Source organism: Spinacia oleracea, chromosome 4, assembly GCF_020520425.1.
Source record: "Spinacia oleracea cultivar Varoflay chromosome 4, BTI_SOV_V1, whole genome shotgun sequence".
NCBI classification, from domain to species: Eukaryota; Viridiplantae; Streptophyta; class Magnoliopsida; order Caryophyllales; family Amaranthaceae; genus Spinacia; species Spinacia oleracea.
The window spans coordinates 160,411,923-160,435,069 of record NC_079490.1 but is presented as its reverse complement, the minus strand read 5'-3'; the positions used below and the strand labels follow the sequence as shown (position 1 = coordinate 160,435,069).

Genomic DNA, 23,147 nt, shown 5'->3' with positions numbered 1-23,147 from the left:
AATGTTCATTTCCAAAATAGTAAATGTTCATTCCAAATAAATAAATAAATGTTCATTTCCGAAATAGTAAATGTTCATTTTTGTAGTTTATTTCCAAATAAATAAATAAATGTTCATTTCCAAAATAGTAAATGTTCATTCCAAATAAATAAATAAATGTTCATTTCCGAAATAGTAAATGTTCATTTTTGTACCAGTATTTGTTCTTTCTTGTTGTATTGTTTATTTTTTCATGTTGGCTTTAAAATTCATCATAAAATTGTTCATAATTGTTGTATTGGTTGTTCTTTTTTCTGGAATTTTATGTTCTTTTTTACGTAGTATATTGTTTGTTCTTTTTTGTTGAATTATTTGTTCTTTCTTGTTTATTTGTTTGTTCACAATAAATATATGGTTAATGTTCATAATGAAATTGTTCACTTCATTGGTCTTTTATGTTTTTACAAGCGCCTATATTGTTTATTTCCAAATAAATAAATAAATGTTCATTTCCAAAATAGTAAATGTTCATTCCAAATAACTAAATAAATGTTCTTTTTCGAAATAGTAAATGTTCATTTTTGTAGTTTATTTCCAAATAAATAAATAAATGTTCATTTCCAAAATAGTAAATGTTCATTCCAAATAAATAAATAAATGTTCATTTCCGAAATAGTAAATGTTCATTTTTGTACAAGTATTTGTTCTTTCTTGTTGTATTGTTTGTTTTTTCATGTTGGCTTTAAAATTCATCATAAAATTGTTCATAATTGTTGTATTGGTTGTTCTTTTTTCTGGAATTTTATGTTCTTTTTTATATTGTTTGTTCTTTTTTGTTGAATTATTTGTTCTTTCTTGTTTATTTGTTTGTTCACAATAAATATATGTGTTCATTTCCAAAATAGTAAATGTTCATTCCAAATAACTAAATAAATGTTCTTTTTCGAAATAGTAAATGTTCATTTTTGTAGTTTATTTCCAAATAAATAAATAAATGTTCATTTCCAAAATAGTAAATGTTCATTCCAAATAAATAAATAAATGTTCATTTCCGAAATAGTAAATGTTCATTTTTGTACCAGTATTTGTTCTTTCTTGTTGTATTGTTTGTTTTTTCATGTTGGCTTTAAAATTCATCATAAAATTGTTCATAATTGTTGTATTGGTTGTTCTTTTTTCTGGAATTTTATGTTCTTTTTTATATTGTTTGTTCTTTTTTGTTGAATTATTTGTTCTTTCTTGTTTATTTGTTTGTTCACAATAAATATATGGTTAATGTTCATAATGAAATTGTTCACTTCATTGGTCTTTTATGTTTTTACAAGCGCCTATATTGTTTATTTTCAAATAAATAAATAAATGTTCATTTCCAAAATAGTAAATGTTCATTCCAAATAACTAAACAAATGTTCTTTTTCGAAATAGTAAATGTTCATTTTTGTAGTTTATTTCCAAATAAATAAATAAATGTTCATTTCCAAAATAGTCAATGTTCATTCCAAATAAATAAATAAATGTTCATTTCCGAAATAGTAAATGTTCATTTTTGTACCAGTATATTAATGTTCATTTTAAACAACACAAAACGACATCGTTTTGGATGGGGGTACAGCCAGCTTTGGCTGTACCCGGGTATAGCCAAAAATTTGCGGGATTAGGGGGTCAAGACACAGATGAGTCCAGATCCTCTAGAGTTGTATCTAAATCATACATTTTAAAATCAATGACTTATATTGATGAGAAAAAATATGAGGGATTTTGGAAAGATAATATATAAACCATTAATTTTTCATTCAATGGATGATATGCTCAAACTCTACCTTGTAGAGTTATTTTAGAACTCTAGAGAATCCAAAACCGCCCCAGATGATCCTCTTTGAAAATCCGCCTCTGTCAATGATTGTAATTTGTAGGAATACCCAAACATTTCTCATGCTCCTCTTCTCGACTCATGCTCAAAGTACTCCATACAAATATATAATCAGAATTGGACCCCGGTGATGCCCTGGAGTATTATGTGAATAACAATTAATTATCATATTCAATGAAACTACTTCCTCCATTTCTGAAAGTTTTTTACGCTTTGGAATACGTGTCCAAAATATAAAAACTTTGACCGTAAATTGTCACTATTATATATATCAAACCGTTACATGTAAGGTCTTGTTAGATTGGTCTTGTATTTTCAGAAGATCAACTTTTTATAATGTTTTCACATACGAAATTGGATACATTAGTAGTTAATATTGCATTGGAGTCCGTGCAAATAGTAACTGTAAAGAACTTTCTGAAACGGGGTAGTATCTATGAATTTTTTCACAAGATAATTTTTCTGTATATATTAATATTAATTTTGCAAAGGTAACAAATAAAAAATCATAGCTCAATTGGATTTCACTCTAATATTGATATAGAGGGAGAGCGTCACGTGTTATGTAGACGTTTGTAAACACGCCTTTTAATATATAGTATAGATTGACGAGTGAAAAAGAAAGGGTTTTGACTTTTGCAAATAGATTACTGGTATTAAATTATTAATTCCGTGGTATTAAAAGTACTTGTCAATATACCTGGATATGCCCTCAAAAAAGAAAAAGAAAAAGAAAAATATATATTGATATAATTAGGCCAATCAAATAGGTTTGGGTCAAAATTAAAAGAGCTTTTATTGATCAAGACTCAAATTAAAAAGGGGCCTTTTAACGTCAAATTGAACCCAATAAGTTAGAGAATTAAAATACTTATGAAATAAAATTCACATAACTATGTTTTCACATGTACTCCCTTTTGTCACTTTCTATTTCCATTATTTTTTCTTGTTTGTTTATCCGTCCGTCCACTATCTACCTATTATCGATCAAAAACTTATTCGAAAAGGTCCTTTTATAATCTAACCCACTTTTAAGTTTTAAGTTAGTCCATCCAATAACCAGATCTACTCGTCAATGAAAAAGGTTGAATGTGAGTCATGTGGCTAGGGAACGCAATATTAAATCGGCAACTTTTGTGTAAGATCGCCTTACCGGAAAGACCACTTTGGTCGCTTAACTAATTGGTTCAATTTCTTAACTAATTGGTTACATTGCTTAATTAATTGATTCAATTGCTTAACTAATTAATTCCCTTGCTTAACTAATCGGTTTCAGTGCTTAACTAATTGGTCCATTGCTTAACGTATATGACACCAAGGTGGTCTTTTGTGTAAGACCGCCTTATAGAAAAGTTAATATTAAATAGATACACATTTATCCAATATCCATCTACAATCATTAAAAGTATAATACCCTTAAGAACGACTATGTGAAACGTGTTCTCAAGATTTTGACAAAGCTCGATAAATTGTTATAGATTGATTAGAGGATAGATATTAGACCTGATCAAGATGAGCCCGGCCTGTCGGCCCGGCCCGGCCCGCCCGAATTTTTTGCGGGTTTGGGTAGAATTTTCCGGCCCGGAAACCGGACCCGGCCCGAAAATTTTATTTTTTTAGACGGGTTTGGGAAACACAAAAATACATTTTTTTTAGTTATAAATTTGGCCCGGTCTGAAAATGACCCGAAAAATCCGGTATTTTAGGCCCAAAAATAGCGGGTTTGGACACAAAATTTTGGCCCGAATCTTGGCCCGGCCCGGCCCGACATACCGGGCTGCTTTTTCATGTCCAAACCCTGCCCGAACCCGGCCCGACCCACACTTTGATCAGGTCTAATAGATATCAAAGTTTTTTCCAACTGAAGCATTCGTCTAAGTGAGAATTACAATTTACCTCAAAAAAGGGGGAACAAAAAAGTGATCCTCCGTAACTACAATCGTTTGACTAAGTAACAAGAAAATTAGATAAGTTGAGTCAAGCTAAGTAACAAGCTTGTTTGCAAAAAAGCTACTTGTTGTTAATGTATATTCAAGCTGGTTTAACTCAAGCCCTACCTCTCAGTCGAGTTCAAAAATGTATTCGATCACTTTGTTCGATTTAGTCTGAGACTCTGGGTTTAGTTCTATTTGACCAGTTAATTAATCGAGTTGAGTTCATCATTAACGTTTTTCTTCATCCACAAAGTATTGTCTTTTACCAAGCAATTGTTCATTTATTCATATAATTTAATTCATTTTAAAAAAAAATACATTCAGATAAGAGAATTTCATATTAATCCATGTAAACAAAATAATTAAGTTGAACCAATTAAATAGAGTTGTATTGGAATGAAGTTTTGAGAGTAGTATGTATCTGAAATCTGAGATCGAATCTTGTGTATATTAATTAATATCATTAACCTTTAACACCTCTGTACCATAAAAAAATATTAAAATTTGAGCAAACATCCGATAAATGAATAAATATCTATGTTTAAAGAGAGGAAAAAAAAAAAAAAAGGTGTTTCAAAGTGATTAATCCCTCTGTCCCAGAATACTCGTAACGGTTTGACTGGACACGCTTGCCAATACACAACTTTGACCATCAATATCTTCAATTATATATTATAAAAACTTATAAAATATTAATATTTTGAAAATATATATTAAGATGAAGCCAACAATATGTTAACACTTATTTTCATATACTATAAATAAAATAGGGTCAGAGTGAATTATGTGAATAGTACAAAAAGTCAAATCGTTGCGTGTATTCCGGGACAGAGGAAATAATAGTTTAGATTAGCAATTTTTTGTCGTCTTTCACACTAATCCTTGTAATAATCCATCATAAGCGCGTAATGCTCTATGAACAAGCCTTTTTTTAATTGAATTAAAAAATAAAATAAAATCTAAACTAAATCTGCCAACTTGTCTCAATATTATTATTTTTTTCCTTTTTTTTTATGAACAAGTTGTCTGAATAAGTTGATGACCTGGACATTGCTTTCATCAACTAGCTTCAACTTGCCCTTTGAATACTTCTCTTTCTATTTACTCCATAAATCATGGAACCATAATCTCCTTTGACCTTTGTATTTACATTTCCATTTATAGTAAGTTCGATCATCAAATATATAGTGAGATATATAGAGAGAAAGAAGCGATAATAATGGATATGAAAACAGTTGAAGAAGAGTTGAAAAGGGGTTGGGAAGCAACTAGTCAACTTCGAGCCTTACTTTTTCCACCACAATTAGAATGTGGTATTGAGAGTAGCAATCGAGAGCTAAATCGATACTATGACAATGAATTGATCATACCTTTTTTGGAAAGTCAATATACGACTATTATCAACTCGTTTAACACCTCCATTTCTATTTTGAAACAATTTTCCGAGTCTTCAAAACCCTCGATTAACCACAAAATTAACAGATGTAGAAAAAGCAGGTATGTCTCTGAAATTTCTCTGGTACATTTATATTAATGTGATTGTTCTTGTTATATATTGTCACATAAAAAATTTCTAATGATCTCCTAGTTCTTGAATTTAAGATACGTCATCTTAAAATAAATGTATGGAAGATGATCAAGGTAGCTTAGTTTCCTTGTAGTAGATTCATGGATCTAAATTAAATTAGGTCAAAAAATTTCAAAAGTCGTATCTTTAAAAGGTACGAATCTAGCTAGATCCTTTCGATTTCCTTTAGGGGCTAATTAAAAGTTCAAAATTTCAAAAGTCGTATCTTTAAAAGGTACGGATCTAGCTAGACTCTTCCACGCTAATTTCTCGAGAGGATCTGGTAGTACTTTTTGTTTGTAGTGCTTCTCGATCAAGATGAATCATAGATTTGACTAGATCCGATATTTAATTTGAAGTTTCTCTATTATATACTTCCTCCGTTTCAAAAAGATCTGTACAGTTACTATTTGCAGGAACTCCAATGCAATATTTAACTACTAATATATCCAATTTCGTATGTGAAAAAATTATAAAATTTGATATTCTGAAAATACATACCGAGACCAATCTGACAAGATCTTATATGTAACATTTTGATGTATATAACAATGAGAATTTACGGTCAAAGTTTTTATACTTTGGACACATTTTCCAAAGCGTAAAGAACTTTCAGAAACGGAGGTAGTACTTCGTACTTCATTGTTGGCAAATTAATTTTTATTAGAAAGAATGATGAAATGTGATGTAACAAACAGATCCATGCATTCTCCACAAAAGTGGAAGAAATATTCAGATCATAGTTTAGCATACAGCTATACAAATTGCTAGGTGTGACTTATCCACGAAGTATGTAATATATTCCATAATTGATCCACCTCTATTCAGATTAGTTTACAAAACTTCACCAATCAGTAGCATGAAGAATGCATAGTTCAAAGACAACACCTAATATAAGGATCGTGTGAAATCTTATGAAAAATGTGTATGAGTTGCTCACGAACATAAATTAGCTGATTGATACACATGGTATATTCATTTGGTTGTTACCTTTTTTTTTAATGACTTTGAAAGTTTTATTTGTGCTTATAATGGCTGAGTGATACGTGTGGTGTACGCATGGTGTACTCGTTTAGTTAATGCATAGTGACTAAGATTGAAAGTTTATGTATTGTTAAATAATGCCTTGAATCGGTCAAGCCCCTTACTGCAACGCCCCAGCACGGGGATCTGTTATCTTGGACACGGATTATCTGTTTTTGGGCCTATTTTCTGAGCTTTTCCGCATCTGTCTAGAGAGTACTATATAAACTCTTTAGGTCATAAGATAACCTAGCCGTATTCTGTAATCTGTATTCCTCAAAATCAATAAAACTTTCCTCCCCTCTGCCTGTGGACGTAGCTAACACATTATTAGTGAACCACGTTAAATCTCTGCGTTCTTTAATTACGTTAATTTAATATTTCTTTACATCCGTTATAACATGTATAATATATCTCAAGTTCAAATGTGCCTTCCCCAATTTGTAATTCTATTGTTTTTCATGACTCATTCAAAAAAATCTAGTAATTAAACAGACAGTATTGTAATTTTGAGAGAGTAACATTGATTTTTTGATTGTATGCATAATTAGGACGATTGAAACCCCTAATCTTGCACCTGATGGCTACGCATGGAGAAAGTATGGGCAGAAGCCAATTTTAAACTCAAAGCACCCAAGGTATATACAAGCTAGCTTTTTAATTACCTAGCTTGTTTAGTACAAATATGAAATTAATGATTCAAATCATTCATTAATATCTTTAATTAATTATTTTATTCTCGATAAAAATAGGGAATACTACAGGTGCGCATACAGAGAAGATCAGAATTGTCAAGCAACCAAACATGTCCAAAAGATATCAAACAATCCAACAAAATACAGGATTATTCACTATGCTTGCCATACTTGCCACCCTCTCTTAAACAACAACAACAACAACAACAACAATATTATCCCTGAGATAAACATGTTGGATTCTTCTGAAAAAGATGTTACCAACTTGATAAGCTTTGAGTCAAAAAAACCTACACAAAACCTTAATTCTGATGCCCTAATTTCATCATCTTTTTCAACTAATGTACACCTACAGCGTAATGGTGATCAATTTGCTTCATTGAAGACCCCAAACCCATCAATAGGGGATGATTTTACTATTGATTGTGTCAATCAGCAGCCAAATTACATGGATATGGCTAGTTCATATGTGGATGTAGAGGGGTGCACTAACAATCAGTTTTGTGATTTTGATGATTCATTGAATTTGCAACACTTGCAATTTTCGGAAATGAATCATGTTTATAAGTGGGAGTAAATTAAATTAAATAAACCAACTTCGATTTGCATTGCATGAGGAAATTAAAGAGTGTTACTTGTTGTACTTGGTTTTTATATTTTATTATTATTATTGGCCTTTGATCCAAATAAGTACTTGTAGATCATGAGCATGGTGTAATTTAATTTGTTTACATTTTTCCAATATCAATGTCTGGAATCTGGATGAAATAAAACTACCGATTGCAATATAATATAATGTTATATCCACCCTACGTTGTTTCCACTTTTTTAATTTAATTTATTTACATTTTTCCATATAGGATAAATTCAGGAAACATAAAAGTACGTAGTACAATATAAATGAATACTTAGCTTTGTCATGTTCACCTTATTAATTTATTTCATAAATAATAATGTCATATATGTTTAGGAAAATAAGAGACCCGGGTGTTGGAAATGCTCCCAAAATTATAGTTAGTGAGTTAATGGATTATGTGATTAATCATATTTCTTAATGTTAGGTACGTAGTTGTTTATGTTGCTTATAAATAGTTGTTGTAATTCATAACTTTTATCTATGAACTGAATCAGTTTATTTTTCATCTCCATTTATAAATTCAAATAACTTTTACCTATACTGAGTACACCTTGATAACTAAATTCAAATAACATAAGTTCAGAATGACACCCCTACTATTTTTATTATTATTTTGTTAATTGGTTAAAAATAAGTGTGCTTACGTGTGGTTAGGGCCGACATCTCATGTCAAGTTTCTATAATAATGTCCATGAACAATCTATAAGCCACCATCAACACGCCTCTCCTATCACATTTGATTACAACGAGCTCGTTTTGTATTGGATTAATTTCGTGTCAGGTTCAGACAACCTGTGTGATATCTCGGCGACCCAGCCCATTCTCAATCACAACTGCTGTAAAAGTCAAAAAGAAAATGTGGACTTCCAAGTTCCAACCATACAACAAAAGAATAAATATTACTCCGTAGTCAACTACTACCACAAAGTACGGACTATTATATTATTTGGAAGATGGAAAGAGTAATATTTTAATAACTCAAGTGGTTTTTTATTTTTGAGATAGGAACAAAAAAGTGGAATTAGTTGACTTGATGGATCGATTAAACATCACTATCAAGTATATCAATCATGCTCTGGGATACGGAGTACTCCGTAATTGATTAATGATTGAATTATGATTATGTCTCCTTCAAGTGTGGATGACGTTGGTGCCCTTTCAAAGATGACGTTTACTTCTATACATCAATTCTTAAGTCATTCTACACGTAAGACTAACCGTTGACAAATTTTGTATATATCATGACCTCGTGGCTCGATCTACATCTAGATCCACTAGAGCTGGCAAAAATTGACCCAACCCACCAACCCAACCCGAACCCAACCCAATAATAAAGGGTTGGGTCAAGATTTTCAACCCGTTTAATTAAATGGGTCAACCCAACCCAACCCGTTTAATTAAATGGGTTGGGTCAGGTTGAAATTTTCAACCCGAAAACAACCCGTCTAACCCGTTTAAGTGCAAGAAAGTATGTAATATATATATGTATAATGTGATTTGAAAGATTTTATTTCTCATTTTCCCTTCAACATTGAATAATTATTTGACGTTTTGATTCATGTCAAATACATATTGAAAAATTACTTTTTGCAATGAGATATGCCCTAACAAAATCACCTCGCAATTCTATAGTCAAATCAATTTACAATTAAAAGTGGGAAAAAAAAATTAAACGGGTCAACTTCAGGTCAACCCGTTTATAGTTGGGTTGGGTTGGGTTGAAAATCTCAACCCGTTTAATTAAACAGGTCGGGTTGGGTTGGGAAAATCTCAACCCGTTTATAAATGGGTCGACCTGATTTCGACCCAACCCAACCCATTGCCAGCTCTAAGATCCACAATAATTTTGAACAAAAAAGTAACTTTAATTGTCAAGTACTCGATTCGTATTTTATTAAGTGGTGTATTTTTATTTGTAATCGCCCGTATTTTATTAAGTGGTGTATTTTTTATTTATGAAAAATTTTCCTCTTATTTTATTATGAGGTGCTTCATTCAGTTTAACTTATTTTCATTTATTTAAAAATAAAATAAGGATTAATAAGTTCAAATAAGATAAACAAGATGAAGTATAACATAAGATAGCCAGATAGGAGTCAACAAGTTCAAATGACATCTTTTTCTACTTCCAATGAGCACCAACAAAAGATAAGATCATGCGGTGTACTCTTACGTTTCATAATAATAAGTACACTTACGCATTTTACAGGAATAAGTATTTCAATATGTTGGTCAACTTAGCATATTAAGCACATCGAATATTTTGGTCGAATTAACAAACTAAGCATATAAAATATGATTAAATAAATATGTCCAAGAGTTTCATAAAAAAATTGTCAAATAAAAATTATTTTAGAATATTTGTGCTTGCACGTGAGCTACTCCGGTTTTTATAATCCTTACCAGGACTTTCCAGCCCACATTTAGCTAAAATAAGGGACAGCCCAACCTATCAGAAGCTCTGCCCAAACTGCATAATTGTATAATCACTTTTTATCTGAATACTCAATTTCCCTGGACCTTTATCCACCATTAAACTTGTTTGTATATACGGAGAAATTGTTGTTGATCTCATTGATTAAAAGCGATTAAAAAAGAGAAATATACGGATCTTCTTCAACCTTGTTATTTTAAGGTAATGAGATTATGAGACCGATTGAGAATGTACTTCGTATCTGCTTAATCAATTGTGACTATCCTCCTTCATATATTCATTCGTACTCCAAAAAATATTTATCCCGCTATTATGGCACATTTGCACCAAAAAAAGTATTCATTTGTACTCCCAATTTGACAGTAAAGGGTATTGACCTCGAGTTAAACGACATTTGAACACGGAACTCCAATCGAGGAACTGCTAATCATTCAAAAAAAATATAGCAATAAAGTTTCATGAGACAGCAGTTTTGATTGATACTTCCAATTTCAACTCTAATAGACTCTTGACTTGAAAGGAAATCAAATGACTTACACTTCCTTGTACAATAAATTCTGAAAAAAGGGTCTATACATTAGCAACCTAACCACAAAGAAGACAATTCTGTAAGTATTCCATATCCACTGAACTTGCTTCTTCACTAATGCAAATAGACCACATTTCATTAGAATGTTGAATTATGCAATGGAACATTCTATAAGAGTAACGGTACAACTCTAAAATATCTACTCTGCAGAGGATTGTCTCAGTTTTTTCCCGTTGTCTTAGAATAAACAAAGGAAAAAAATAGAAAAGGCCGCTCGGACAGACAGATAAAGGCTCATTTCCATGGACGCAAATGCCAGCACCAGAATCCAGAGGAGAAAAATATGAATTATGACTTGTAATCCTGTCCAATAGAAACTGCAAGTATCGACCCCAACATATGCAATGGCAAAGAAAGAAATTTGAAAAGGCCTGTCAAAATCTGAAGCTGGGATCGCAATCCATAGCCCATGAGAACTTCGCCAGCAGAGACTTGTTAAAAATCTGCGAGCAATCAGTCAAACCAGGCACAGACGGAAAACAAGTACCACGTCAGATACCAAAAAATCAAGATAAAAATCAAGTATATTACTCCTTAAATTTGAATAAAACTTCGTCTATGGTGGATTTCAGTTGATTAGTGATGGTGGCAATAAGATTTCAAGTTAGGAGTGACATTAAAAAAAACATAGTTGGGGTAATTTTTTAAATAACCTCACTTGAGGCATTTGAGGGGAGGGGGACTTTTGGTTAATTTTCCTAAAAATCAAGTAGGACCCTCTGTATTCAGAATTAATCAACATTGTAAAGAATTACGAAGAAATTATTAAGCTAAACACAAAGATGGGAAAGTTGTATAAGATGAACAGATTTACTTTCTCGATTGGAACTTCATTTCTTTTGCACCATGCAACTGTAATCCGAGGATCAAGATAGTTAATCTTTGATGTGCCCAGAGCTATTTCTTTGAGATCCTCTTTACTTCTCATGTCACGCTCGTATTTATCTATTTTTGTCTTTGCTGATTGTATCTTTTTCTCAATCCTACAAGAAAATTATCATACATCAGCCGAAAAATCTCAAAGATATCAGTAAGTTAAAGAAAGGTTTCACAATAAGCAAAGGCGATGGGACAATTACGCTTCAGGGCTCAAATTTCTCTTTTGCTTTCCATTACTGTCCTTCAATGGCGGCTTTCCTTTCTTTGCCCGAGCCAAATCCGTCTCCAGTTCACTCAGCTCAGCCTATTTCCAATACCATGTAACTAATTAATATTCACTCGCCAATATTACAAGACAGAGAGAGGGGTCAGATATGCTAAACAGAAAACCATGCCTTAGCTTCGTCTATTCTTGTTTGAAGTCTATCCATCTGTGCAGAATGAGACTTTGATACTGTACGTTGATGATTACAAATGATTGCAACCTGTAACAAGAGAAGTAACACATTGAATGAAACCTAGTACAAGGACACAGAGCAAAGATTTCAAGCGATGCAAAAGACTCAACCTACCTCCTTGTTTGCATGCTGATAATTGGCAATTTTCTCCGGCACCTCTCCACTTCCAGCCCCTCCTTTAGCAAGCTATCACACAAATACACCTTCAGAAACACATCAACATATAGAAAATATTGAAGTACATCATCTATAATTGTTTTAGCTTGATGTCCTAAAAGAAGCCATAAAATTACACGTTCAGTGGCAATAATTTTTTTCTAGTGCACGTCCATTTTAAGCATTCGCATGACAGTTCAAGAAGGTCATTGAAAATCCTTGAAATCAACTAGTATAAAATGCTGATTATACAATTTCATGGAATACGAGGAATTACTAACCCATTCATGTTTTGACTCTCATTTCCTTTTAATTCAGGTAACACATAGCTAAAGGGCTTTATTGTTCAAAGATGACTAAGGCTTTGTTCTTTGCACCTGATCTGATCTGATTTCTCTAGTTTTTGGTCTGGTCTGATTCTTCCTGTCTAGTTTGGTCTGAATGTTTTCTGCTAGTATTTTTTGCTTTTTTTGGTCTGTTTTGAATTTTTCTGGTCTGGCCTGATTTTTGTAGTCTGATTACTAAGCAATAAGAATAAGGTGAATAGAACAGAGCCTAACTTGAAAACTTATTTGAGATTATGTGACCGCATGAAAACATAACCACTCATCCTACATAAAAGGTCCAAACTTTTCCTATTGTTCCCTGATGTACATAGATTATGTGACCGCATGAAAACATAACCACTCATCCTACATTCCTACGCTACAAAGTAAAGAGACGGTCATTGATGTCATACCATGTCATCCAAAGTGACAGATGCATTAAAAGTACGAAATACTTTTGCAGTGAGGCCAGGCATTAATTCTTTCAGATGAGTGTTCAGTTTGCTAGTGTCCAACTTGTCAAAGAGATCATCACTGCCACTCTTCCCTGATAAGAATTAATATTGTTAATCAAAATTCAACAAAAAAAACCAACTCAATCAGCACATGATCAATTGTTTCTTACCTTCTCTGAACTTCTTAACAGCTTTATACACAGCAGGATCAGCTTCAAATTGTTTGTAGTACTTGATTGAATCTTTACCAAGGAAATCAAACTGGAGGGTAATATGTTAAATTAATTATTGATTGTGGAGCTGCAAATTTAAATAAACATTTGCAAAAATGCCCTCAACCGACCCCTACCATCCCCCCCACCCCACTCAAAAGAAAATATCAACAGCCTGTTTATTGAAGAATTCCCAAGAATAGCCATCTAAAGACATTTCAAAGTTGAACCTAGCCAGAAAGAAATGGGAAAATCTTACCTCCAATATAGGAGGATCCAGTGGTTTTACATTTTCCACTTTCAATGTACAACAACCAACAGTATCTGCTTCATCATCATCCTGGAACATGGAAAAAGGTATCACAGTATAAGAATATGTTAACAGATAACCTGATCCCCAGGGTTTCATAACTCTTCACTCTTCTTGTGGTGTAAACCGGAACACAAAGCTCATTAAAAACTTAAAAAGACCAAATAAAGAATAATGACTAAAGAAAACCATGTGACTGCTTTCAGGTAGGAGACATCTTATGGGTCATTAAAAGTAAAGGGGTCTAAATACAGCAGAGATCTCAATTATCTCAGTAGTATATAAGTGCCAGAACTAGCATAATTGCAAACCCTCCTTTTATCATCTCTTTACATGCACAACATACCCAATGGCCTCGCAGGTATAGTGGATACAGTGTACTGCTATCTAAAAATCAAACTATCTATCTACTGCAGGGAGGAAATTAATCTCAGTAAGCAGCTTCATAATTCTCCTTCCAAGAGTTCCGGGTTTATGCCAAATTTTAAATTACATTGAGAAAGGATTTCATCTAAGACATATTCATGGTTTAAGTGATCAATAGAAATCCTTTCAATGCAGTACACCCCACGATAGCCTTGTACAGAGAACAAACCCATGGCAAAACAACTTCAGCGAACAAACTTAAGGTTAGCTAGACATGAAACATGCTCTTAGCTTCCAACCACAATAATCACAATTGTAAATGTCAACATAGAGGTAATCTCAGACTCTACCTTCTCATTTCCCGCCCTCAGAGCAAGTCTATCAATGAGATAGGTAGCAACTGCTATCTGTTGTCTGGTCATATCTTTGCTCCCAAAGTTATTTGTATATGTTGTTCTAATACCTTCAATGTAGTCCTGCACTTAACAAAAGCAAGCATTAAAACAAACCATCCATAGCTCAAGACCAACAATAAACATGGAGGTGAAAATCCTACAAAACAGCAACCTTCAACTTCCTTGCTTTCTCATATTTTTCCTTGTCACTTTGCCCCTTCAATGTACTGCTAGCTGCCAAGAACACATACTTGAACTCTTTTGGGTTTATGGGATCGTTCCAATAAGCTAACCATGTAACTGTATTGTCATGCCTTACTTCTTTCCAGCTGCCAATAAAGATTACACATCTTAAAGCATATTTTCAAAAAACAAAAAAAGATCCTCAATCACTGGAACAAAAGAAGCATTCTCTTATTTTGTAACAAATAGGAAATTGAGTCAACCGCTACCTCTGGCCAGGGATAGGACACTCTGGAATCGGAGCGTCCTTTCCTATATTTATTGTAATGTCTCTTGGATATATACGCTTTTTGAGTTTCCCCATCTGCATCATGACAATTAAAACTATGACTTAAACATATTAACCGAGTTAATCCATTAAGCCTGAGATACAAAGTAGAAACTTTGACAACCTTGGGATGCTCGCCGCGGCCCCTAAACAATCCAGGAGGCTCAACTCTAAAGTTACCCACCTGTAAGAAGTTGAAACTATAATTCAGATTCAAAGTAGCAGCAGTTGCAGTTTTTCATACGATAGGGATATTGAAAGTGGGTTGCCTATCTTTCTAGCAGTCACAGCACATGTACCAGTACAGAAAGTGTGTCTTACACAAAAAGAAGCACATTGCCAAGAAGTTAAGTTTAAATCACTAAGAGATTGGCAATGATAGTACCAAAGTATTTGTTATAATGGTATTGGCAGGACTTAAAATCAGTAGCATTAGAGTACAACATGTTAGGCATTTTATATATTTTACTCCGTACTATTTTAAAAATTACAACTGTTGGCACATCCTTTTTCCTGCACAGAAAATTCTGCTTCAAAACATATGATACTTTACATTCGTTCAATAGGGAACATGTTACCCAGTTTGCATGACCTAAGTGACAAAACATTCAGAACCATTAACCAAAAATATGTATCAATATGAATCAAGCTAACAGAGAAGACACTCCAGTGACTCCCTACTTGAAACTCTACCATTATGTCACCCCCTTGTTAAAAGAAACAGGGTACCACAAAAGATTGCCAAAATTAGATGAAAGTATGAAACAATCAAAATGAAATTTTGTTGCCTCAGATGAATTCTTCCTAATGCTATACATGTGAATAGATCAACTCAGATGCAATAACATTCAACAAACATGACCAAGTTCCTGTACAAAAAACTGACACCAAGTTGCTTCAAGTATAAATCACCCTCTATATGTATATATTAACCAAACAGAAAAGTCCACAAAAATGGATAAGGCAGAAATGGTAGCGTGAAAAGGTCCCAAAAAAAAAAAAAAACAAAGATATTATGTGTACAGTGACACAACCACTATAACTTCAGTTGAAAGAAGGGAAGAAACCTTTTCTTTGACACCATCAACGATAGCCCACATATACTTCTCTTCGAGTTTCAATTTTTCTTCTTTTACTTCCTTCTTTTCCTGCAAGAATAGTGACTCTTGTCAATTTTCATAAACAATAGCATCAAACAAATCCTGAAGAAACATAATTCACTTCACCAAAATCATAAAGGATGACCTGGCCAACCATACAAACTAACAGATATTGACACCAGCGCCAGGCAGGAGGGGAGTTGGGGGGGCACCTTATGTGCAACCCAATCACTGAAAAAAACAATTGTGATACACAAGTCAATGAGAACCCTCTCCCCCCCCCCCCCCCCCACCCACCCCCAAAAAAGAAAAAGAAAAAAAAGTCCCCTTAATCAGAGATTTGTACTCCCTCCGTCACAGCAATCATACTCTTATATGTTGGCAGGCACATAAAGAAAAGTTATTAAATATAATAAATGAGAGAGAGAAAAGAGAGGGAGAGAAACCACCTGCCAAATAAAGGTATATTTACATTTTTATTTTATATTTCTTTTGTTATTTTACTTGCAACACACCCCCTTAGCATGCAGTTCAAGGAAAATATTAGAGAAGGTAAAAGACTAAAAGGACAACTTAATAAATATGGAGTATAACTTAAAACACCGGTTAAGGGGACGGTTGGGTTATTAAGGTTATAAGTTACACTAATCAACCTGTTTGTTTACCTTCTCCAGTCTCCTACTTAACTGCTTGCCACGGGGTGTGTTGCAAGTTATATACTTCCTCCATTTTTTTATTATTGCACCATTTTCCTTTTTTGGAAGTTGCATATTAATTGCACCATTTCCTTTTTTAGTAAGTTTACTTACATGAAATGACATTTTTATCCTTGTATGGGTGGTGGGGACCAAACCCCACTTGTTCTTTACCTACAACTTGTACTTAATCACATGGGTATTTTTGTCAATCTCTCACCTTTTACCACCTTTCTTAATTCTTGTGCCCAAAGTAGATGGTGCAATAATAAAAAAACGGTTTTTTCATGAAATGCCCCTGAGGTTTCACAAAATGCACCAAATACACCCGCGCGTTTCAAAATACATAATATACCCCTATTTCTTAAAAAAATGCACCAAATGCCCTTGAATATCTTTAATGACTAACGGCCGTTAACTCCGTTAGTATTAACCTCTAATTGCCTCTAATTAACTCTAGCTAACAAATACAATTGAATTTGAAGCCCAAAATTGAAGAACAATAAATCTGAAAATTCAAGAACAAAACCCAAAAAATTGAAGAAGAGAATATGAAAATTTGAGAGTTTAATACCTAAAATCGAAAATCTAAACTACAAATTGGAATTCTAGTGGCTCTAATCTCTCTCTAATTTACCCAAATTCTGCCATTTTCGCCCTTTGTTGTTGTTGTTGCTGCTATTATATACTCACAAAGAACCCAGCTGCAAAATCTAAAATAGGAAAACCAACAAAAATCAAAATCTGAAAAACATAAAACAATTCCTGCTGCGCTATTCTCTATCTCCTCTAATCGCAGCTGCTCCCTCGAACCAAAAAGAAGAACATAAATGCTGAAGAACAAATTCTAAAACGAAGTTCTAATTTGTATTGGGCGAGGTAGAATAACAGCTAGGAAAGAGAATAGCGCAGGGTAGTTAGAATTAGATTAGAGAATCAGAAACAATTCGTAGATTAGAATGAATTTCGTCTTCAAATTTTAATTTCTTTTTCGATTTTGTTTTCTTATTTTCGTTCTTGGGGTTGAGTTCTTCTGCAGAAAGAGATATATAGCAGCAGTAGCAGAAATAGGAGAGTAGAATAGCAGCGATTGGAATCGAGGGCAGCCAAATCAATGTCTGTCAACTTGACTTTCCATTCACGAGAGCAGCAAGCACAAATACAACCACCACCACCAATGGAGGTCCAATCACCCATCAACACCACCTCCGCTTTCAACACTGTCTCTCCTCTTCCGCCGCCCTCAAAGCCAGAAACCACCCCTCCGCCCTTAAAGCCTGAAACCACCCCTCAGCCGCCAGATCCTAAGAAATCCGCTCCTAAACCTCCCGATTTCGTCACCGTCCCAAGCTACTCAAGTAACCAACATATATCATGAAGTACATATCTACATGAGTTAGCAATTGATGTTTGATGAAGATGGTTTGAAGAAGGAAATATTGTGGTTGGGTTCACCATTTTGATACCCAGAAAAAGGCGTGAGATTGAGAGGATAGAGGAGAGTGAGAGGAGAGAGGGGAGTTAGAGTTAATTAAGGTTCATTAGGTGTTAATTAGGATTAATTAGACTAATCGGTGTTTAATTATGGTTAAATTAGGATTAGTTAGATTAATTAAGAGTTAATGTTAACGGAGTTAGACTTCCGTTAATTCTAAGGGCATTTGGTGCAAATAAGTTTAAATAGGGGTATATTATGTATTTTGAAACGCGCGGGTGTATTTGATGCATTTCGTGAAACCTCAGGGGCATTTCATGAAAAAACCGATAAAAAAATGGAGGAAGTATATATATTAAAAATAAAAAAAATAAAAAACAAGAAAGTTCATTTTTTCTTAAGAGGTCTATTAACATTTTTTTGAAATAAACAAAATAGGAAAGTTTAAACATAAAGAAAAGCGGAGGAAAAAACAGAATGTCAGGTCAAAGTGCACAGGGGAAGGATAGGTCATTATCCATTCTGAGTAACAAGATATTTGGCTATCGGCCATAACGTTCCACACAAGCCAGCCTCAAGCTAACAACAATCGACATAATTAGACAATAGAACACAAGCAAGTTAACCTCAAAGATTCTACCAAAAGTCGACATTTTTGGCTATCAGAAAAATTATCATCAAATTGAAGTCACTATTCTTTAGTGTAATACTTACTTCAGAGGTCATTTGTTTCTTTTTCTCCTTCTCACTTAGATGCCATTCATGTATAGGCCTAAAATCACACTTGCTAAGATCCTGAATCACGTGGTTCTTCCCAAGAATTTTCTTCCAATCGCTAAAGAAGTTTTCATTAAATTTTTCTTTCTTTATATAATCTGTCTCAAGCATCACAGCATACATAGTTGCAACCTGTGAACATAAAATGTGAATAGAAGCATAGAACAAGTAAGTAACCCTGCGTAAAGAAAAAAAAAAGACGATAAGCTAATAGATGTTTGGAGAGACACATCTAAAAATCAAGAAACTGAAAGCAAAGAGCGAAGAATAAGATATACCTCCTCCTGCTCGGGTGTGAGATTAACCGGTTTACCATTGTACAGCATCTTAACCCCATGAGGCTGGTATGGAGAAGGAAAGATAACACCACTATGAACTAGAGTGGTCCATTTCTGCCCGTCCCCTGAACTAGGTAACTCTTTCGAAGACTTTGAGTAACTCGATTTCTTGATTATTTTCTTTGATTTCTTATTGACTTTCTTCAACTTGGAAGAATCAACTTTAACAACCTTCTTCGCTGGAACTGATTTACTAGCTGATGCAGCTTTATTTAACCGTTGACCTATAGGAATGTGGTCATCATCATCGGCCTTTGCCTTTATAGGTATTTGCTTAACTTTACCTGAGGTGGATGCATCAGAAAGCTTCACCTTTTTTATAGAAGATTGACCAGCAGAGGTGTCTGCTGAAGGCCTTTTACCTAAGCTAACAGGCGTTTTGTTACTTTGAGTTTCCCTCTTGATAGATCCATTTTGTTGTAGCTTAGAAGCCAATGGCTTATCTTCATCAGAATCATCATATTTTCTAGAAGTTGTTCCACTGTTGCCTTTCATCTGTAACTTAGTAGACAAAAGTTTTTCATCATCTGAATCATCTGGTGGTTTCACACTCACGGCCTTTAACTTTTGAGCCTGAGATGCTCCAGCAGTAGCCCTCCCCTTATCCACCCTAGCACTGAGCGGCTTATCATCCTCAGAATCCTCAGAATCACCATTTGGAGGCTTGCCTTCCACACCAGCGACATTGGAATTTCCTTTCTGTGACCCAATTGAACACCTTGTCCTAAGTGGCTTATTATCATCGGAATCATCAGAGTCATCAACAAAATGCTTAACAGGCTTTTCTTCTTTAACTGCAACAAGAGTGCGCTTCTCCTCTTTAACCGGAATATCCTTCTTTGGATGGTGATTTGCTGAAGAGGCTCCATTCTTTGGATGGTGATTTGCTGAAGAGGCTCCATTAACGGACGGTGATTTAACGGGTGGTACTCTGCGTGGCGGAGGAGATAAAGAAGGTCTAGTTGACGAAGGCTGTGGAGATGCAGAAGGTCTAGTTGATGAAGGCTGTGGAGATGCAGAAGGTCTAGTTGATGAAGGCTGTGGAGATGCAGAAGGTCTTTTCAATGAAGGTGGTGGTGATGGAGATGGTCTAGTTGAAGAAGATGGTGGAGATGGAGAGGGTCTAGTTGACGATGGTGGTGGAGATGGAGAAGGTCTTTTAGATGAAGGTGGTGGTGATGGAGATGGTCTAGTTGATGAAGGATGTGGAGATGGAGAAGGCCTAGTTGATGAAGGAGGTGATTTTAGGGGCTTTGAGGATGGAAGTGGAGATTTTTGAGTTCCAATAGTCGGCTTTGATGATGATGGCTTCGAAGATGAAACCATCTTTCCCTTCAAAGTGCTAGAACTTCGATCATTCAAGGTTCGAGCATCAGACCCTGGCTTCCCTGACTGCTTATCCGTTCTCCCTGATGATGATGATGAAGAATTCTTTAATTCTGAGCTAACTTGATTTGTTTTTCTTCTACTAAAAACTAAAGGCATATCTTCATCATCACTATCGTCAGGAATAAGTTTTTGGTTCGAACAAGCCTCCACTGCCATCTCCAACTATTTGCGCAAAACCAGCATGTTCAGTAACATCAATTCAGGCATTAATTTAACACCCTCAAAATTTTAATAACAGCAAACAAAACCAAATTATAATGAAATGCAACCAATACAACAACCAAATTACAATTCATAATCCAAATAACCCACTAATTTCCCCTCTCCCTACAAACCCTAAAATGCACAATTTCGCAATAAAAGAAGCTCAAAGCTTCATAACAAAATCATAAGCTAAATCAACAAAAATAACAAATATCTAGAAATTAAAATCAACTTCTGCCAAAAACCCATTATCGCAATTTCACCCCTAAACCCCAAATTGTTCATAATTTCAATTCAGTCGACAAAATAAAAACCCTAGGGCACAAAATCCAGAAACGGGAGAGAGAAAGAGGAGGTGGGTACCTTAGTTTCGAGAAGAATAAATTGGTAGATTGACTGGTTGAACAGATTCCTGCTTTGGTTTAATGGTAAATCTGAATGTTATAAAAGATGATTTTATGAATTTTTTGGAGGGGAAAATAAAAATAAAAGGAAAAAAAATGAAGTTATTTAAGTAATTAAAAAAAAATGGCGTCTTCACAGTTTTAGGTTAGGTTGCTTATAGAGACAAAGTACAGAAACGAGAGGAAGAGGGAAGAAAAGGGAAAAGGGACATCCTTATGTTATGTTTTGTTTTGTTTTTTTCTTTATTTTATTAAAAAAATGTTACGAAAAAGCCGAGCTAATACGTTAATTAAGGGATTAATATTTAAGAGTATAAATGAAAAGTAAATTTGTCAAAAATTGCGAGAAACCACCTTTTAAAAAAATATTGCGAGAATAAACCCGATTCATAAATATTTTTGCGAGAGACCACCTTTAGCCGAATTACGGTAGTTGACTCATTTTTCTGGCGTTGACTTGCACGTGACATGTTTAAAAAAAAAATTATTTATTTTTTTATTTATTTTTCCCCTCAATTTTTCTGCCGCCTATGTATTTCATCCTTTATACCCTCAGACCCTCACTTGATTACTCGATACACTAATTGGGTTATGAATAGTTTCTTTTTTAAACAACTAGCATTCTACACTATCATGGAGCTATATATATCACTATATCAGTCATTGTAATGTGTAACTTCAAATGCTCCTACTTTTGTGAGCAAGCTATACATCAAACGTGCATATTATTCATCCTCCAATGTTAAATCATCCATTTTTATAAGAAAAGGTACAACTACACAAGAAAAAGAAAAAGATAATCATACACTCATACGACTGTTAATCTCTTTCAGTCTCCATTCCAACTCTAACAATCGACATTCTCTCATCAAATCTATACAACTAAAAATCAAGGGAGCGTGGATTCGAGTCCAAAATTTGCATCTCTTTCTCTTCAAAAACAACCATGGGAAGACAATAATCAGTGAGGTGATGGATATTATTCTTCAAAATTATCACGAATTACACCATTAGATACAAACAATCTATAATTAGTTAATCATTGTAAATTTAATTTTTCGCAATTACAAAACCTAATTCAACCAAAACAATAAAAAAAAAACCACCAAATTACTTACAAAAGAGTAATTCTATGCAATTACGTACCTTGAATTGTAGTTTAGTGCAAAAAAATAGAGTTTTGTTGATAAAGTTGAATCCCAACAAGTTCAATGGAAGGAAAGCAAAAATGGCGCAGTGAGAGAGAGGTGAGAGAGAGAAATTGAGTGTAAATTGAAGGGAAAATAAGAAAAACATATTGATTTTTTTTATTTTAATGAGGTCACGTGCAAGTCAACGCCGGAAAAATGAGTCAATTACCGGAATCCGGCTAAAGGTGGTCTCTCGCAAAAATATTTATAAATCGGGTTTCTTCTCGCAATTTATTTTTTAAAAGGTGGTTTCTCGTAAAATCTCTATTTTAAAAGGTGATTTTTGACAAATTTGCCTAAATGAAATGAGATGTCTTTGAAGAACAGTACATGATTTATACACACTTGGAAGTTTGTTTATTTTTTAAAATTATATTGAAAGTGGGGTAATAAATGAAAAATAAATCAAGTGAATTTCTTCAACTTGTTGTGGTTTCAATGCCCTTTTATTTAGGAGGTGCTGAAATTAATACTCATTTGTGGATAATTGAAAAAAAAGGTGAGTCCAATCTTTTAATTGGCCTCCTTGCTCTTGTATGAAATATCACATATTCATATGTATTTTGTAATATTTAACATTAGGGATGTGCAAATGCGGGTTTAGTTACCCGTTATAAATTTATTTCGGGTAACCGTTAGTTTCGGGTTATAAGAATGCCGACCCTGAACCGTATCCATAACTACCGGTACCCGCTTTTTCGGGTATCGGGTTTTTTCCGGTCGGTTCGGTCGGGTAATAGTTCAAATTAAAATATGATTTACGTAGTATACAATAACTAATTCAATCACGTAAGAATATTCAACGTTAAACATCATCAT

General features: G+C 33.9%; 2 protein-coding genes across 3 annotated transcripts; one reads left to right on the top strand and one right to left on the bottom strand.

Annotated features, from left to right (window-relative positions):
- Positions 1-4,933: 4,933 nt before the first annotated feature.
- LOC110789295 (WRKY DNA-binding transcription factor 70-like) lies at positions 4,934-7,875 on the top strand. Its single transcript, XM_021993942.2, has 3 exons — positions 4,934-5,280; positions 6,925-7,011; positions 7,126-7,875. The coding sequence occupies exons 1-3, from the start codon at positions 5,003-5,005 to the stop codon at positions 7,643-7,645; spliced, it is 885 nt and encodes a 294-aa protein (XP_021849634.2). The 5' UTR covers positions 4,934-5,002; the 3' UTR covers positions 7,646-7,875.
- Positions 7,876-10,761: 2,886 nt separating this feature from the next.
- Positions 10,762-21,355, bottom strand: LOC110789302 (DNA topoisomerase 1 beta). 2 transcript variants are annotated; one of them, XM_021993951.2, is made up of 16 exons: positions 21,098-21,355; positions 19,082-20,692; positions 18,741-18,935; positions 15,864-15,944; positions 14,921-14,980; positions 14,738-14,832; positions 14,458-14,614; positions 14,241-14,366; positions 13,474-13,554; positions 13,173-13,263; positions 12,961-13,094; positions 12,180-12,251; positions 12,003-12,092; positions 11,808-11,911; positions 11,543-11,711; positions 10,762-11,171 (listed from the first exon to the last, which is right to left on the bottom strand). In XM_021993951.2, exons 2-16 carry the CDS (start codon positions 20,684-20,686, stop codon positions 11,103-11,105), a joined length of 3,129 nt encoding a protein of 1,042 aa, XP_021849643.1. In that variant the 5' UTR covers positions 20,687-20,692; positions 21,098-21,355; the 3' UTR covers positions 10,762-11,102. The 2 variants fall into 2 exon arrangements, with proteins under 2 accessions (XP_021849643.1, XP_056697286.1); XM_056841308.1 differs by lacking the exons at positions 18,741-18,935; positions 19,082-20,692; positions 21,098-21,355 and adding an exon at positions 16,042-16,122.
- Positions 21,356-23,147: the final 1,792 nt, after the last annotated feature.

What these genes read in the sequence shown, in the direction of transcription:
- LOC110789295 (XM_021993942.2), top strand. Translation starts at nt 5,003, where the DNA reads ATGGATATGAAAACAGTTGAAGAAGAGTTGAAAAGGGGTTGGGAAGCA. An exon ending in AACAGATGTAGAAAAAGCAG is followed by an intron (nt 5,281 to 6,924) that starts GTATGTCTCTGA and finishes ATGCATAATTAG; the next exon opens with GACGATTGAAACCCCTAATC. An exon ending in TTAAACTCAAAGCACCCAAG is followed by an intron (nt 7,012 to 7,125) that starts GTATATACAAGC and finishes CGATAAAAATAG; the next exon opens with GGAATACTACAGGTGCGCAT.
- LOC110789302 (XM_021993951.2), bottom strand. Translation starts at nt 20,686, where the DNA reads ATGGCAGTGGAGGCTTGTTCGAACCAAAAACTTATTCCTGACGATAGT. An exon ending in AGAAAGCAAGGAAGTTGAAG is followed by an intron (nt 14,367 to 14,457) that starts GTTGCTGTTTTG and finishes TGTTAAGTGCAG; the next exon opens with GACTACATTGAAGGTATTAG. An exon ending in ATGAAGTTCCAATCGAGAAA is followed by an intron (nt 11,172 to 11,542) that starts GTAAATCTGTTC and finishes GATTGCTCGCAG; the next exon opens with ATTTTTAACAAGTCTCTGCT.